The sequence below is a fragment of the Hemibagrus wyckioides genome, linkage group LG17 (genome assembly GCF_019097595.1).
Source record: "Hemibagrus wyckioides isolate EC202008001 linkage group LG17, SWU_Hwy_1.0, whole genome shotgun sequence".
In the NCBI taxonomy this organism is placed as follows: Eukaryota; Metazoa; Chordata; class Actinopteri; order Siluriformes; family Bagridae; genus Hemibagrus; species Hemibagrus wyckioides.
The window spans coordinates 10,975,820-10,988,199 of NC_080726.1; the positions used below are offsets into that span (position 1 = coordinate 10,975,820).

Here is a 12,380-nt window from a genome sequence, read left to right on the forward strand (position 1 = left end):
AGGAGTCTCTGGTGTTAGTGCTTCATAACATGAAGTTGATTAGTTTCCTGTAACTTGACCCCAAAACTGTATTATTCCTTACAAGACCCCTGAACAAACATTAAAAGACCCAATACCCGTACCTCACATTCTCAAATGATTAAATCTGCATTTATACCACATCTTTTATAGTAGAAATATATAGTTTCATCCTAAAAATCTACTCCAATTCCATCATTCTTCTAATTTTGCCACAAACATGAAACATAAAGGTTTTTCCCTTGCTGTACCAAACAATTATTATGACTCTATACTTAAAATGATTAAACGTCAATTATGAACAAACCCTAATTAATTTACCTTGTCCATGAGCCGGCTGGCATGAAGACTGAGGCTGTTGAAGAACATCTTCTTACTGAGAACGTGCATCTCCTCTATAGTAATCAATAAAGACGCGACGCTTGTGCCGATGATCCCGCTGAAAGACAAAAAGAAAGAAACAGAGTGAGATTATTTGTCTAGCAGGTTCAGTGCTCGTGCATCAGAGGGTAATCCGGCCGTACCTGATGGTGTGGTGGTAGAACTTGAGCAGGTTGGAGAGTTTGTAAAGCAGCACAGCTCCTGGTTCTGCCACTATCACCTGCTCAATCCTCACCTGCACGAAAGACAGGAAGCCAGGAGCATTATGGGAAAGCTTCCAAAGTGGTAGAAATGTAATGACGTGAAAAAAAAAAAAGAGCGTGATATATTTGTAAAGTAAGTAAATGAAACACATGGAGGTATGCTTTTATAAGAAAATAATGATCTTTTTTTCTCTCTCTTGAAGTTAAGAAGTTATTATTATTATTATTATTATTTTCTTACGTATCATTATGTTTTGTACTTGGACTTGATCTCTGTTTATAAGTATACTCTCCAGTTAGGGTGACATTTTCCCCCATTCAGCATAAAAACAGCACAGGGAATCTTGAAAGATAGTTTTGAAGAGCCATTCAAAGTAACTTAGCAAATACGTGATGTGGAAATGTACTATATCAAGTGCCCTACATAGGTTTCATTATTTCAGAATGGAATGCACCATTAGTGCAATGAAATTTAAGAGCTTATTTGAGCAACACTTAGGCCATCCAGTCAACCAGGCTGAAAGCAACACCATACACAACTGTGGCAAGTGAACAGATTAACTGTGTACAGCCCATGCACCCTATTCCATCACCTTTAACGGTCTACACACTCCTTCGGTGATGTGGCCAACAATCTCCTGCATGATGTCCTCTACACCTGGACAGCCAAACACACACAGGACACCATTACACATATTGCACTACTTATTAACACGTGCTAATGACAACATACAGTACATTATATGCAAACAGTGTAAAAGGATTCAACCAAAAACCAGTATCCTTAATATGTAATTAGAATCTCAATTAAAATATACAATTTTTCACATTCAAGATAAAAGAAAAGTGCACAAACATCTGCAACAAAGATCATTTTTAAAGTACAACGTATGGAAAATTTATATTTTTATAGAGAATGAACCTGCTCTTATTCCATTTTAGAAACTGATTTTTAAATATTTTTCTATATCATGTTATACCGTAGCTATACTGTGATTAAAAAGACTCATAGATAATGTACCTTGCCCTGTAGTTTGTTTGAGCAGAGCCTCCAGATGCTCTTTCTCTGAGGCTGTGGTTTGGTGCAGCCATGCCAGCATGTCCCCTACGTACCTAATACATCAAAACACACACACACACACACACAGCCTAAACATTACAATGGTCTCATTGCCAAGACCTCACACTAAGCTGCTCAGGTTTTGTGTATATTTGCCATGTTAGTGTTAAAGGAAGATAGCGAACAAACCGAAAGTCAAGAGTATGTGGCTCTAAAAGTTACTCAGAGAAACAAAAGAGTCCTATTTCTCTAGAAACTTTGAACATTATACAGAGAGGTAGTCAAAATACATAAATTAAATAGTCTTAGTAAGAGTTTATACTATAACAAGAACAGCATCAATGCCCCTTGCCACAGATTCAATAAGTCTTTGGAACATCATTCTTTCAAAACGTATTCCCTCAGTTGGTGGTGAAGAACGCTGTCTAACACATCACTCCTAAATCTCCCATAAGTGACCAGGCCAACATCTGTTGACTAACGGCCATGGCAGATGATTTACCTCACTTTTATCCTCCTTAAAACATTCAGTGAGCCCTCATACCCAATGGATGGGGCGGAGCATCCTGAAAGAGACCACTCCCATCAGAAAAAAAATGTTCCATCATACGGTAGGTGATCAGTCAAAAAAAAAAGCATGTATTAATGTGTAGTGACTCAAACCGGTCATCAAAATTCTCCCGATACCCTAATCGCCAATGCCAGCATTTGTCATTTGTCACTCGTGTATAAAAATGTCTGTGATCCTGAACAAAACAGGTGATCCTCAGTAAGACAGGCATTAGTAACTGGTGTCTCCAACACTACCACATGACACAGACATCAAGCAGCTTGTCATTAAACTAAAGTTATATTTTTTTAAACAGAGAAGATCAGGATTTCTGAGAACTGTACGTCTTGCACTTTATCAGGATTCTACTGAGAACCTGATGTTCCCTCTCTGGGAGGAAATGACTCTGAGAGGCGTTCTGAGAGGAGGATGTTAGAAAGGCAACAGGATGGCACGCTTGCAGTATCCAGAAATCCATAGACCTGATTGTCTGCCCTTTCTCTGAACCCCCTCTAAGCTAACTGATTCCCTGAAGAAGACCTGAGGATTCCCTGGAAGAGAATCAGCTTGCTTTTAATGTCTTTAGGGGCCTGAATTGAATTTGTTACTTTAAAAACAAAAAAAAATAGGCTGCTATGAGGATGAGCGCTGTGTGTGCGATGTAATGAGATATGAAGTGGCTTTTAGCGCTAAATGACAACATGGCCTTGAAGATGACCCTCAATTAGCTGTGAAACAACTGGTTTATGTTTTGAGCTGCAAAAAAACCTATTGGATTTTCAGTGTGCTTTTGAAAGGATGGGTAAAAAGGTGATTGTGCACATCGTATCATTGTGCTTTACCTCATAGGATCATGTGAATGCATCTCTATTGGTCTGGGTGTGCCCCCTGGTCCCCCTCGAGTTAGGGCATCTATAAAGCCACGGACCACCGCGCTGCGCCTCGCTGTGCCAAATTCATCCAAAGTGTATCTGAATCAGAGAGAGAGAGAGAGAGAGAGAGAGAGAAGAATGAAACATTGAAAACAAAGCCCTCCTGTCCAAATTTTAGCCCTGACCTCCAAACTGAGCGAGAGAAAAAAATGTGAGGTTAGAGAGCCTTGGTCACACACACAAATGAAAACAATGGAGGCTCCTGGTGCGGTGCGGAAGAGTAGCACTGTTTTGATCTATGGGCTGAGAACAGAGCTGAGCAGACTAAACAGTAACTCTACAACAGCCACGGAGAAGACGGAGGAGGAGAGGGGTGGAGAGACTTGGCACACATTACACGAACACACTTTCTCATCCTCTCTCCACTCTGTCCTTGGACTTCAACAGCCCATGCCTCAGTCAGGGACCATTGGCACAGAATGTGGGAGGGAGTCTGTACAGGGGAGAAGCACTCACATAGAGAGTGGGGAGTAATGAAAATAAGGTTTACCTAAGATATAATAATTTGTCTGGAATTACTATCTGTGTTACGCAGATCAGGCGGAACTTTAAAATCATCTGCTTAAATATTGCGTAGGTTCCACGTCAAGGTATGGACTACACAAGAAGTTTGGTATCTGACACCAAAACATTTCCAACATCTTTTAAGTCATGTATGTGTCCATGCATGAGACTAGTTTGTCCATCACATACTACAGATTCTTGATCAAACTGAGATCTAGGGAAGTTTTTGTCATGTTCTTCAAACCATTCCTGAATATTTTGTGCAGTGTGGTAGGGTGTATTATCCTGCTGAAAGTGATCATTGCCATTAGGAAATACTGTTGCTATGAAGGATTGTACTGGGTCTGCAGCAATGTTTAGGTAGGTTGTACATGCCAAAAGTAACATCTACATGAATGCAACAGAACATTGCCCAGAGCATCACAATGTCCACAGTGCATCCTGGTGCCATCTCTTCCCCAGGTAAAACACACACACACACACACACACTCACACCCGGCCATCCAAATAACATAACAGGAAATGTGACTCATCAGACCAGGTCACCTTCTTCCACTGCGCCATGGTCCAGTTCTGATGCTCATGTGCCCGTTGTATGCACTCTTGGTGGTAGACAGGGTTCAGCATGAGCACACTGACCGGTCTGTGGATGCACAACCATATTCACAGCAAGCTTTAATGCAGGGTGTGTCCTGGCACTTTCCTCCCATAGACAGCATTAACTACAGTATCTCATCTGTAGGACTGGACAAAACGGGACAGCCTTCACTCCCCACAAGCTTCAGTGCGTGCACATGATCCAGTCTCTGGTTCACTGGTTGTCCTTCCTTGGACCACTTTTGCTAGGTACTATCCACTACATACCGGGAAAAAGACCTGCGGTTTTGAAGATGCTCTGACCAAGTCACCTAGCCATCACAATTTAGCCCTCGTCAGAGTTGCTCAGATCCCTATACCTGCTCATTTTTCCTTCTTTCAACCCAACAATTTCAAGAACTGACAGTTCACTTACTGCCTAATAAATCCCACTGTAACAAGATAATCAGTTACCTTGATTATACACTTGACCTGTCAGTGGTCTTAATGTTATGGCTGATCTGTATATATGATTATGAATGAATTATTTCAGTTGATGATGTTAGACATCTAATCTCATCAATTATCATAAGATCATGCATAATGTTAGTCTTTTCCCTAGGGGTGGACATAAATATATTTATTCACAATTGATTGATATTAATATTATTGAATATATCTATAAAACAATTACTATATTGTATATATATTGGGAAAGAAGAAAGAAAGTCTAAAGAAGATTTAAAGATTAGTGTAGGTTTTCAATATCAACTCAGCTACTTCCAGTCAGGTTGTAATTAAATCTATTTTTTTTAAATATAAAAATGGATATAAAGATCTCTCATAATTTGTCACGATATCAATATTATAATGCCACATACCCGGCCTTACACTCCACTAATGCTCCCGTAGTTTATTCTTTAACTGGAAGCTATTCTCGGAGAATGTGGAAAAGTATTTCACCACTTTTTTTTACCAAAGGAATGACGGATGGATATTTTCATACCCTCCCTACGAGGCAAACGGTGATAAGAAATAACTCTTGGCACAAAGTTTATACTGTCTATGGAAACAGTCAGCCGTTCACTTATTAGAACATTCCCTTTAGAAATATCTCATTACATAAAAATCGGATTGTTTCTGGGAAAAAAAAAAAGAAAATAAAACCAAAAGCTATTCAAGCCAAAGCCACAAAAACACTGAACTGAAATAGAAAGAATTCAAACATGACTTTCACACATACTCATAAATGTTAGTATATTCCTTTGTCTGTTTAAATGATGTGTTTACATATACATACATATTCAGAAAATGATTGTAATTAATATATATTATTTGTATTATATTATAATTATTGTAATTTGTAATATAATTATAAAAATTTTATTATTTTTATGTCTTTAAAATTTAAAGCAATACATTTTAAACAATAATATTTTATTATTCAATATTCAATTATTTTAACAATAAAGTAGGTTTTAATTAATAATAGCAATGATTATGTTGAAAAAAATACACCTAATGCTGATGAGCCTTAATAAACCCGAACATCTACACTGTATAAAATATTAAGCTTAATTTTATATCCCACAATCATCATATTTCTTCAGCTAGCACTCAGTACTTGCCACTTGGTTTGTCAATGGTCAGCTAGCATACTAGTTTCAGACTTTTTGCAAGCCACTATAGCAATATGTATCAAGTGTACCTCTTAGTCAGCCATCTAAGCCGGACATTTGAAAGCTATTAGTTGTGACATCTTCAGACAGGTTACTCAATTATTTTATCCAGCATCGGCATTATGTTCTGATCTGAGCAGGTCTGAGTGCGTTTCAGCAAAACTGGCTATTGTATTGGTTTGTACAGCAAAATGTGAAACGTGTTCACTGTAAAATGTCCATTGTAAGCTTTATTTTCCATTCACATGCTCTTCTTGACAAATATTCCCTTTAAGGGTATTTTTCTTGCTTCATGTCATTGTATTTTTTTCAGTTAGTGTCAATCTGCCACCATGTGGTTCTGGCGAGGAACTACAACGCATAGTGACTACTCCAAAATGAACAAATAATCGATGAATAATGATTTTGATATTTGATCAATGAATAATGATTTCGATATTTGATCAATGAATAATGATTTTGATATTTGAAACCTAGTTGATTACAGTGGTTAAAAAACAAATCTTTTGCAGAAAGGTTGCACTCAATTTATAATAGGAATAATAAATGTATTTAGCTACAATTAGTTATCTTATCATAGGCTTAGCGGTTAGCACTTTGTGTAGCACAGTAAGAAGGTCCTGGGTTCGAACAGGCAGCGGCCTTTCTGTGTGGAGTTTGCATGTTCTCCCCGGTTTCCTCCCACAGTCCAAAAACATGTACATTAGGTTGCTTGGTGATTCTAAATTGCCCATTGGAGTGAGTGTGTGTGGTTGTCTGTCTATATGTGATGGACCGGCAACCAGTCCAAGGTACAAGGTATACCCCTGCCTTTCGCCCAGTGTGTGCTGGCATAGGCTCCAGCAGATCCCCGTGACTCTAATTAGGAATAAAGCTGGTATAGAAGATGGATGGATAGTTATCTTGATTCATTTTTTTTTCTAATCCAAAAACAATTGGGTTATGCTTGTTACTGTTTTCTGGAACAATGAGTGAAATTTTATTTACCAATAAATAACAAAAGCTTTTCATAAAAACGTACTAATTGAGTAATAAGTCTGTTTACATACTGAGTTGTTTAATTATTCCTGAAGAAGATGCTAGGGAAAGTTATTTGGATGTGTGAAAAGATAAGTTAGATGTGTAAAGGGGAGAGGAGTCGCATTTTTCTGTCACTGATCACTAAGAGCAAGTAAAAACCTGAAATATGTTGCCTCTCCCGTCTCCATAAGAATATGAATACATGTGCATATCAGTACAGTGCATTTTAGGCACATGCGCATAAGTCTTATACTCTATGTGTGTGTGTGTATGTGTGTGTGTGTGACGTCATGTTCCCAACACAAATTCTTAACAGGATCAAAAACATGAAAGAAACCCCAGTAAGAATACCATGAACCAAGTAAATCTATACTTCTTAGAAAGCTTGATAAGGCTTTCCGTCTGTATTTTCAGACAAATTTAGAAAATATTTCAGAGGAATTTCAGAAAATAATCAAAAAAAGGGGAGCTGTGATGGAGCAGCCATTACTACCTCAAAAATTAATATTTTATACACCCTCTTTTACCACAGCAATTTGCCAATGATTCATTAGATACATTTAAGATCGATTTTTATTATTATTTTTTTTTTTTACCATTACAATGTTGTATGTAAAATGGTGAAGATGTTGAATTAAAGATCACAAGGTTGTGAGACCACCATAACCTCTACTGCTGGACCCTTGAGCAAGAGGTTTTGACCTTCAACTGCTCAGCTGTATAAATGAGATAAATCTAAGTGGGTCTGGATATGAGCCTTTGCCCATTGTGTAAATGTGAAGCACTTCACAGGAGCTATAAACCTTCGTTCCCTCACTACCTTCTCGTGTTTTATTGAAGTGATGTGTTACGGAGAAACTCAAACATTCAACAGCCTGAAAAATATTTCCAAAGCGCAGACACTGGAGACTAAATCAGTGAAGATTCTACCGTATTAACTCTTACACTTTTCCTTAAAATAATAAAATAAAATCAATTTATATGGATTGTTACCATAGAAACGATGACTTATTAGTATCAGTGCATTAATACACTCTATACAGTACACCAATTCTACTTTGTAGTAAAAGACTTTCTGTACTCTGTCACTAGACACTGTTGTAATAAGTTGACACAGTGTGAGTGTGAGTATGTGTGTGTTTGTACTCACTTATAAAGAACAGGCCGGTCCTGTAAAGCCTCCATGGCTTGACTGAGCACAGGAGGAACATCACACGTCTCCTGAGTCAACCCCCGACACTCATCTATGATAAACCGTGGGAAAGAGCGTGAGACAGGAAGAAAAAAAAAAGACAAAGAGACGGCGAGAGATACAAATAACAGACATGAAAACACCTTCCTTGAAAAATAGATGTGTTTCATTTAAAAGAAAAATAAATAAATAAATAAATAAATAAAACACTACTCTTACTTAAGGCTTTTAATACCTGCTTTTATATTAAAAACAGTAAATAATTAGTCAGTATTGTTCCATGACTCACTTTTATTTATTTATTTTTTCTTAAACACTCCCTCACAACAGCTGTGTCACGATGGCAGAAATGTGTCACCTTTCTGCGACCATGTTTTAATGTGTATGTGCATGAGAGCGAACACACACTCACTTTGAGCCCAGCGGTACAGCTGCTCGTATGATGTCTCCTGTAACACCGCCATTTGTTCCATGATCTCCAGTCTGCGTTAAAACACACAGCGTCAAAAACACCGAAAGAAAAAAAGTTTTCACGTCAGATTCGAAGCAAATTCTTCTCTCTCTCTCTCTTTCCCTCTCACCCCGCTGTCTGCTGGTTAGTCCTCAAGAGAACCTTCACGTCTTCGTGGATATTCTTCACGCGATTCAGGGCTTTAAAGAAATCCTGCGTTCGAACAAAAAAGAAAACGTTACTGACCAATGGGTATAATGTACTCGGTCTGACCCACATTTTAACAGTTCAGTACAAATCAGAAGCTTAAACCTTAACACCACTTTGTCCTACTATTGATTTCTAAATAGCTGTATGTATTACTCTTTTATTTTCTCTCTTCAAACAAATACGACTAGTGATGTGACATAGAACCTGAAAAGAACAAAGTCCTCGGTCATGAAGACTTTCCTGCGTCAGAAAACATTTTCATTTCAAAGCCGGATACTCCTTCTAAAAGTATTAAACAAACATCTCCAAGATTCCACTCTCTGTTTATGTGACTGTTACTGTAGAAACAATTACATGAGTGCATTAATATAAACCTGTGATATAAATTACAGCAATAACTACTGTTGGCTGTTGTAGAAGACTAAGCAAGACCTTCTGACCAATCAGAATTGAGAATTCAGCACTGTGGAATAAAAGCATTGAACATTTCTCTTACTTATTGCACGATGAGACACTTGAAAGAATAAGCGTGATGTACAGTAAAAGTATACGTGGACACCGGACACTTACATTCCCGCTGTTCTTCCCCAAACTGGTGGCATAAAGTTGGAAGCACACAATCGTCTAGAATGTCCTTGTTTGCTGTAGCAATTATAAGATTTCCCTGCACTTGAAATGAACATGTTCCAGATCGAAGTCCATAAAATGGAGAAATGGAGCGATTTGAACAAAACCCTGATCTTAACCCTATTTAAAAAGAACTAGAATACCAAATCCACCACACTAATGCTCTTGTGGCTGAATGGACACAAAGCCCCACAGACACTCTATAGGGACTGAATGTGAATTTGAAAATTCTAGGAACTTAATCTGGTCAGGTGTCCACATACTTTTGATTGTAGATTGTATTTTATGGTTACCTCAGTGATGGGGCCGTCACGTGCGTGGCGTAAAGTGGCCATTTCTTCACTGGTCAGCTGGAATTTGGAGAGAAAGGCCTGGGCTACCTGTGCTCGCACCTCTAATCTGTGACTAGAAAAAAGAAAAAACGTTACAGTGAGTGACATATCTATTTTTTTTTTTTTTTTTTTTTAAATCAAAGTTAAAAATAAGTATATACCAACCAGGCATAACATTATGACCACTTGCCTAATATTGTGTTGGTCCCCCTTTTGCTGCCAAAACAGCCCTGACCCGTCATGCACTGTGTATTGTGACACCTTTCTATCAGAACCAGCATTAACTTCAGCAGTTTGAGCAGCAGTAACTCGTCTGTTGGATCGGATCACACGGACCAGCCTTCACTCCCCACGTGCATCAGTGAGCCTTGGCCGTCCATGACCCTGTCTCCGGTTCACCACTGTTCCTTCCTTGGACCACGTTTGATAGATGCTGACCACTGCAGACCGGGAACACCCCACAAGAGCTGCAGTTTTGGAGATGCTCTGATCCAGTCGTCTAGCCATCACAATTTGTTCCTTGTCAAACTCGCTCAAATCCTTACACTTGCCCATTTTTCCTGCTTCTAACATCAACTTTGAGGACATAATGTTCACTTGCTGCCTAATATATCCCACCCACTAACAGGTGCCATAATGAGGAGATCATCAGTGTTATTCACTTCACCTGTCACTGTTCATAATGTTATGCCTGATCAGTGTATATACAACATTTACAGTATTCATGAAATAGAGACTATGAGGCGTTTTGGCACCGGCTGTTATTCAATTACATTAAGTCCAATTAGTTTTAAAGATGCACACAGGTCCTGTGCCCTCTGAAATAGGACTGTATTTTGCAATTACATTGCTGCTCAAAGCAACCATGACGATTATAATTGTCATAATTTATATATAAAAAATAATGAAGGTTTACAACTTATCTCTGGTTTGTCAGTATTACAGAAGCCAACATCGTGATAAAGATTAATTGACACCCTCATAAACATCCGACCTTGATTATACGCAACTTGCTGTTTAAAAGCACCAACATGCTCTTTACAAACTTCTTACACTCCACTTCACATCTATAAATACTCTACTGTAGGAACCGTCACTCATCACTTCATTCCCATGTTACAGTACTGCTGCTTGCACAACTCACACATTTTGTATTGTATATTGTGTATTGCACATGCAAACAGTCGTCATGTGTGATGAATTACATTACAGTAATTTGCACTAGTGTGCACGATCACACTTTATATACATCACTACAACCTGTCTCATACTCTGTATATCTTGGTCTTTATTTAATTTCACCAGAGTCACCAACAATTTCTTGTGTGTGTAAAAACATACTTGGCCAATAAACCTGATTCTGATTCTAATATGCCAGCACCTACTACTACTTACTGTCTGAACAGTACATTTGGTATATACTGCGACAATGCTTGTGAGCACCTAGAGTCAGATTCCTTGAAGTGATAAAAATCTGCCACTAGATGGCAGTATTGTCCTTAAAAAATACCTTATTACCAAAAATTCCACATAGGAAAGAATAGGAAGAGGAAAAATGATAAAAACACCCGGCTAGAGATGACTTCCAGAACAAATAAGCATGAACTTTCCAGCAGTAGAACAATAGTGGGCACGACTCGGCACATGACAGAACACTGTGAGCTGTAAAGATCTCATGGGAGAACCATCTCGTTTGCAGCTTCTTTCCATTACTCAGCTGTCTCATTCCCACTACTTTTCCCAGCATGGCACCAGCACCAGCAGTGTGATTTACAATCTACACCCCAGAATGATGTAGAACAACTAAATCATGCTGAGGTTTATAGAGACATCATGTTCTGGTAACTCTCGAGTAGCAGTTCCACACGGGATTAGAGTCGAAGCTGTCTCGTTTTTTAGTTGATCACGGAGGAACAGTGCATCATTCAAACTAGCATGAAGCCACGTTTACAAAGATGGAAAGGATCTCCTTTATTTAAGTTACTGAGTGGTGTAGTCATTTTACCTACTGGGAGAAGAGGCAGCAAGGATCAAGGTCTTGACATCTCAGACACTCGAGCGCATGATTAATAGACACTGTGCAGTGCAGGAGAACTAGACATAGCTCAGTCAAGTTAAACATTGAGTAGTAAATCTCCTCTCCATACATCATTCAACAACATATCCGAGAGTGAACAACTGAAATTTGCACTAGTCATTTTCCAATCTTCAGTTTGTAGCGTCAGAATCCTGTTACTAGCTGACAGGAGAGTATCCTGCAGTTGTAGCTCATTCACCTTAAATTTGCTGGGTCTTGTATTCTGACATTGAATAAAAGAGTCGTTATTTAGACTATTTAGAGTCTAGTTAATCTAGACTTCCTGTGAGCTTGAACAAATCTGGCCATTTTCCTCAGACTTCTCTCATTACGTTATTGGCTGACTGGATGCTAATTAAACGGCATAATGTTCCTATTAAAGTGGCCAAGTAAACGTATTCTCTATCCGTAATTATTCAAAATGTGCCACAAATATACCGTCTACCAGGCTGATTATATAGGCTAAATATATCCTTATTTGGCTAGCAGGAAGCATCAACATATTTTTGTATTTCATTTATATGAAGTACATGTTATGTAGATAAAAAATATTTAAATATAGTCATGT

At 38.3% G+C, this 12,380-nt stretch overlaps 1 protein-coding gene across 1 annotated transcript in view; it reads right to left on the reverse strand.

Moving 5' to 3' along the window:
* The window catches only part of cog6 (component of oligomeric golgi complex 6), a 43,108-nt gene that overhangs the window by 13,599 nt on the left and 17,129 nt on the right, over nucleotides 1–12,380 (reverse strand). Inside the window, exons 5-13 of the mRNA XM_058414091.1 lie at nucleotides 9,697–9,808; nucleotides 8,697–8,779; nucleotides 8,528–8,598; nucleotides 8,074–8,167; nucleotides 3,055–3,183; nucleotides 1,624–1,715; nucleotides 1,196–1,260; nucleotides 543–634; nucleotides 340–457 (exon numbers count right to left, since the gene is read on the reverse strand). Coding sequence (XP_058270074.1) covers nucleotides 340–457; nucleotides 543–634; nucleotides 1,196–1,260; nucleotides 1,624–1,715; nucleotides 3,055–3,183; nucleotides 8,074–8,167; nucleotides 8,528–8,598; nucleotides 8,697–8,779; nucleotides 9,697–9,808 — 856 coding nt within the window. The remainder of the gene's footprint in view (nucleotides 1–339; nucleotides 458–542; nucleotides 635–1,195; nucleotides 1,261–1,623; nucleotides 1,716–3,054; nucleotides 3,184–8,073; nucleotides 8,168–8,527; nucleotides 8,599–8,696; nucleotides 8,780–9,696; nucleotides 9,809–12,380) is intronic.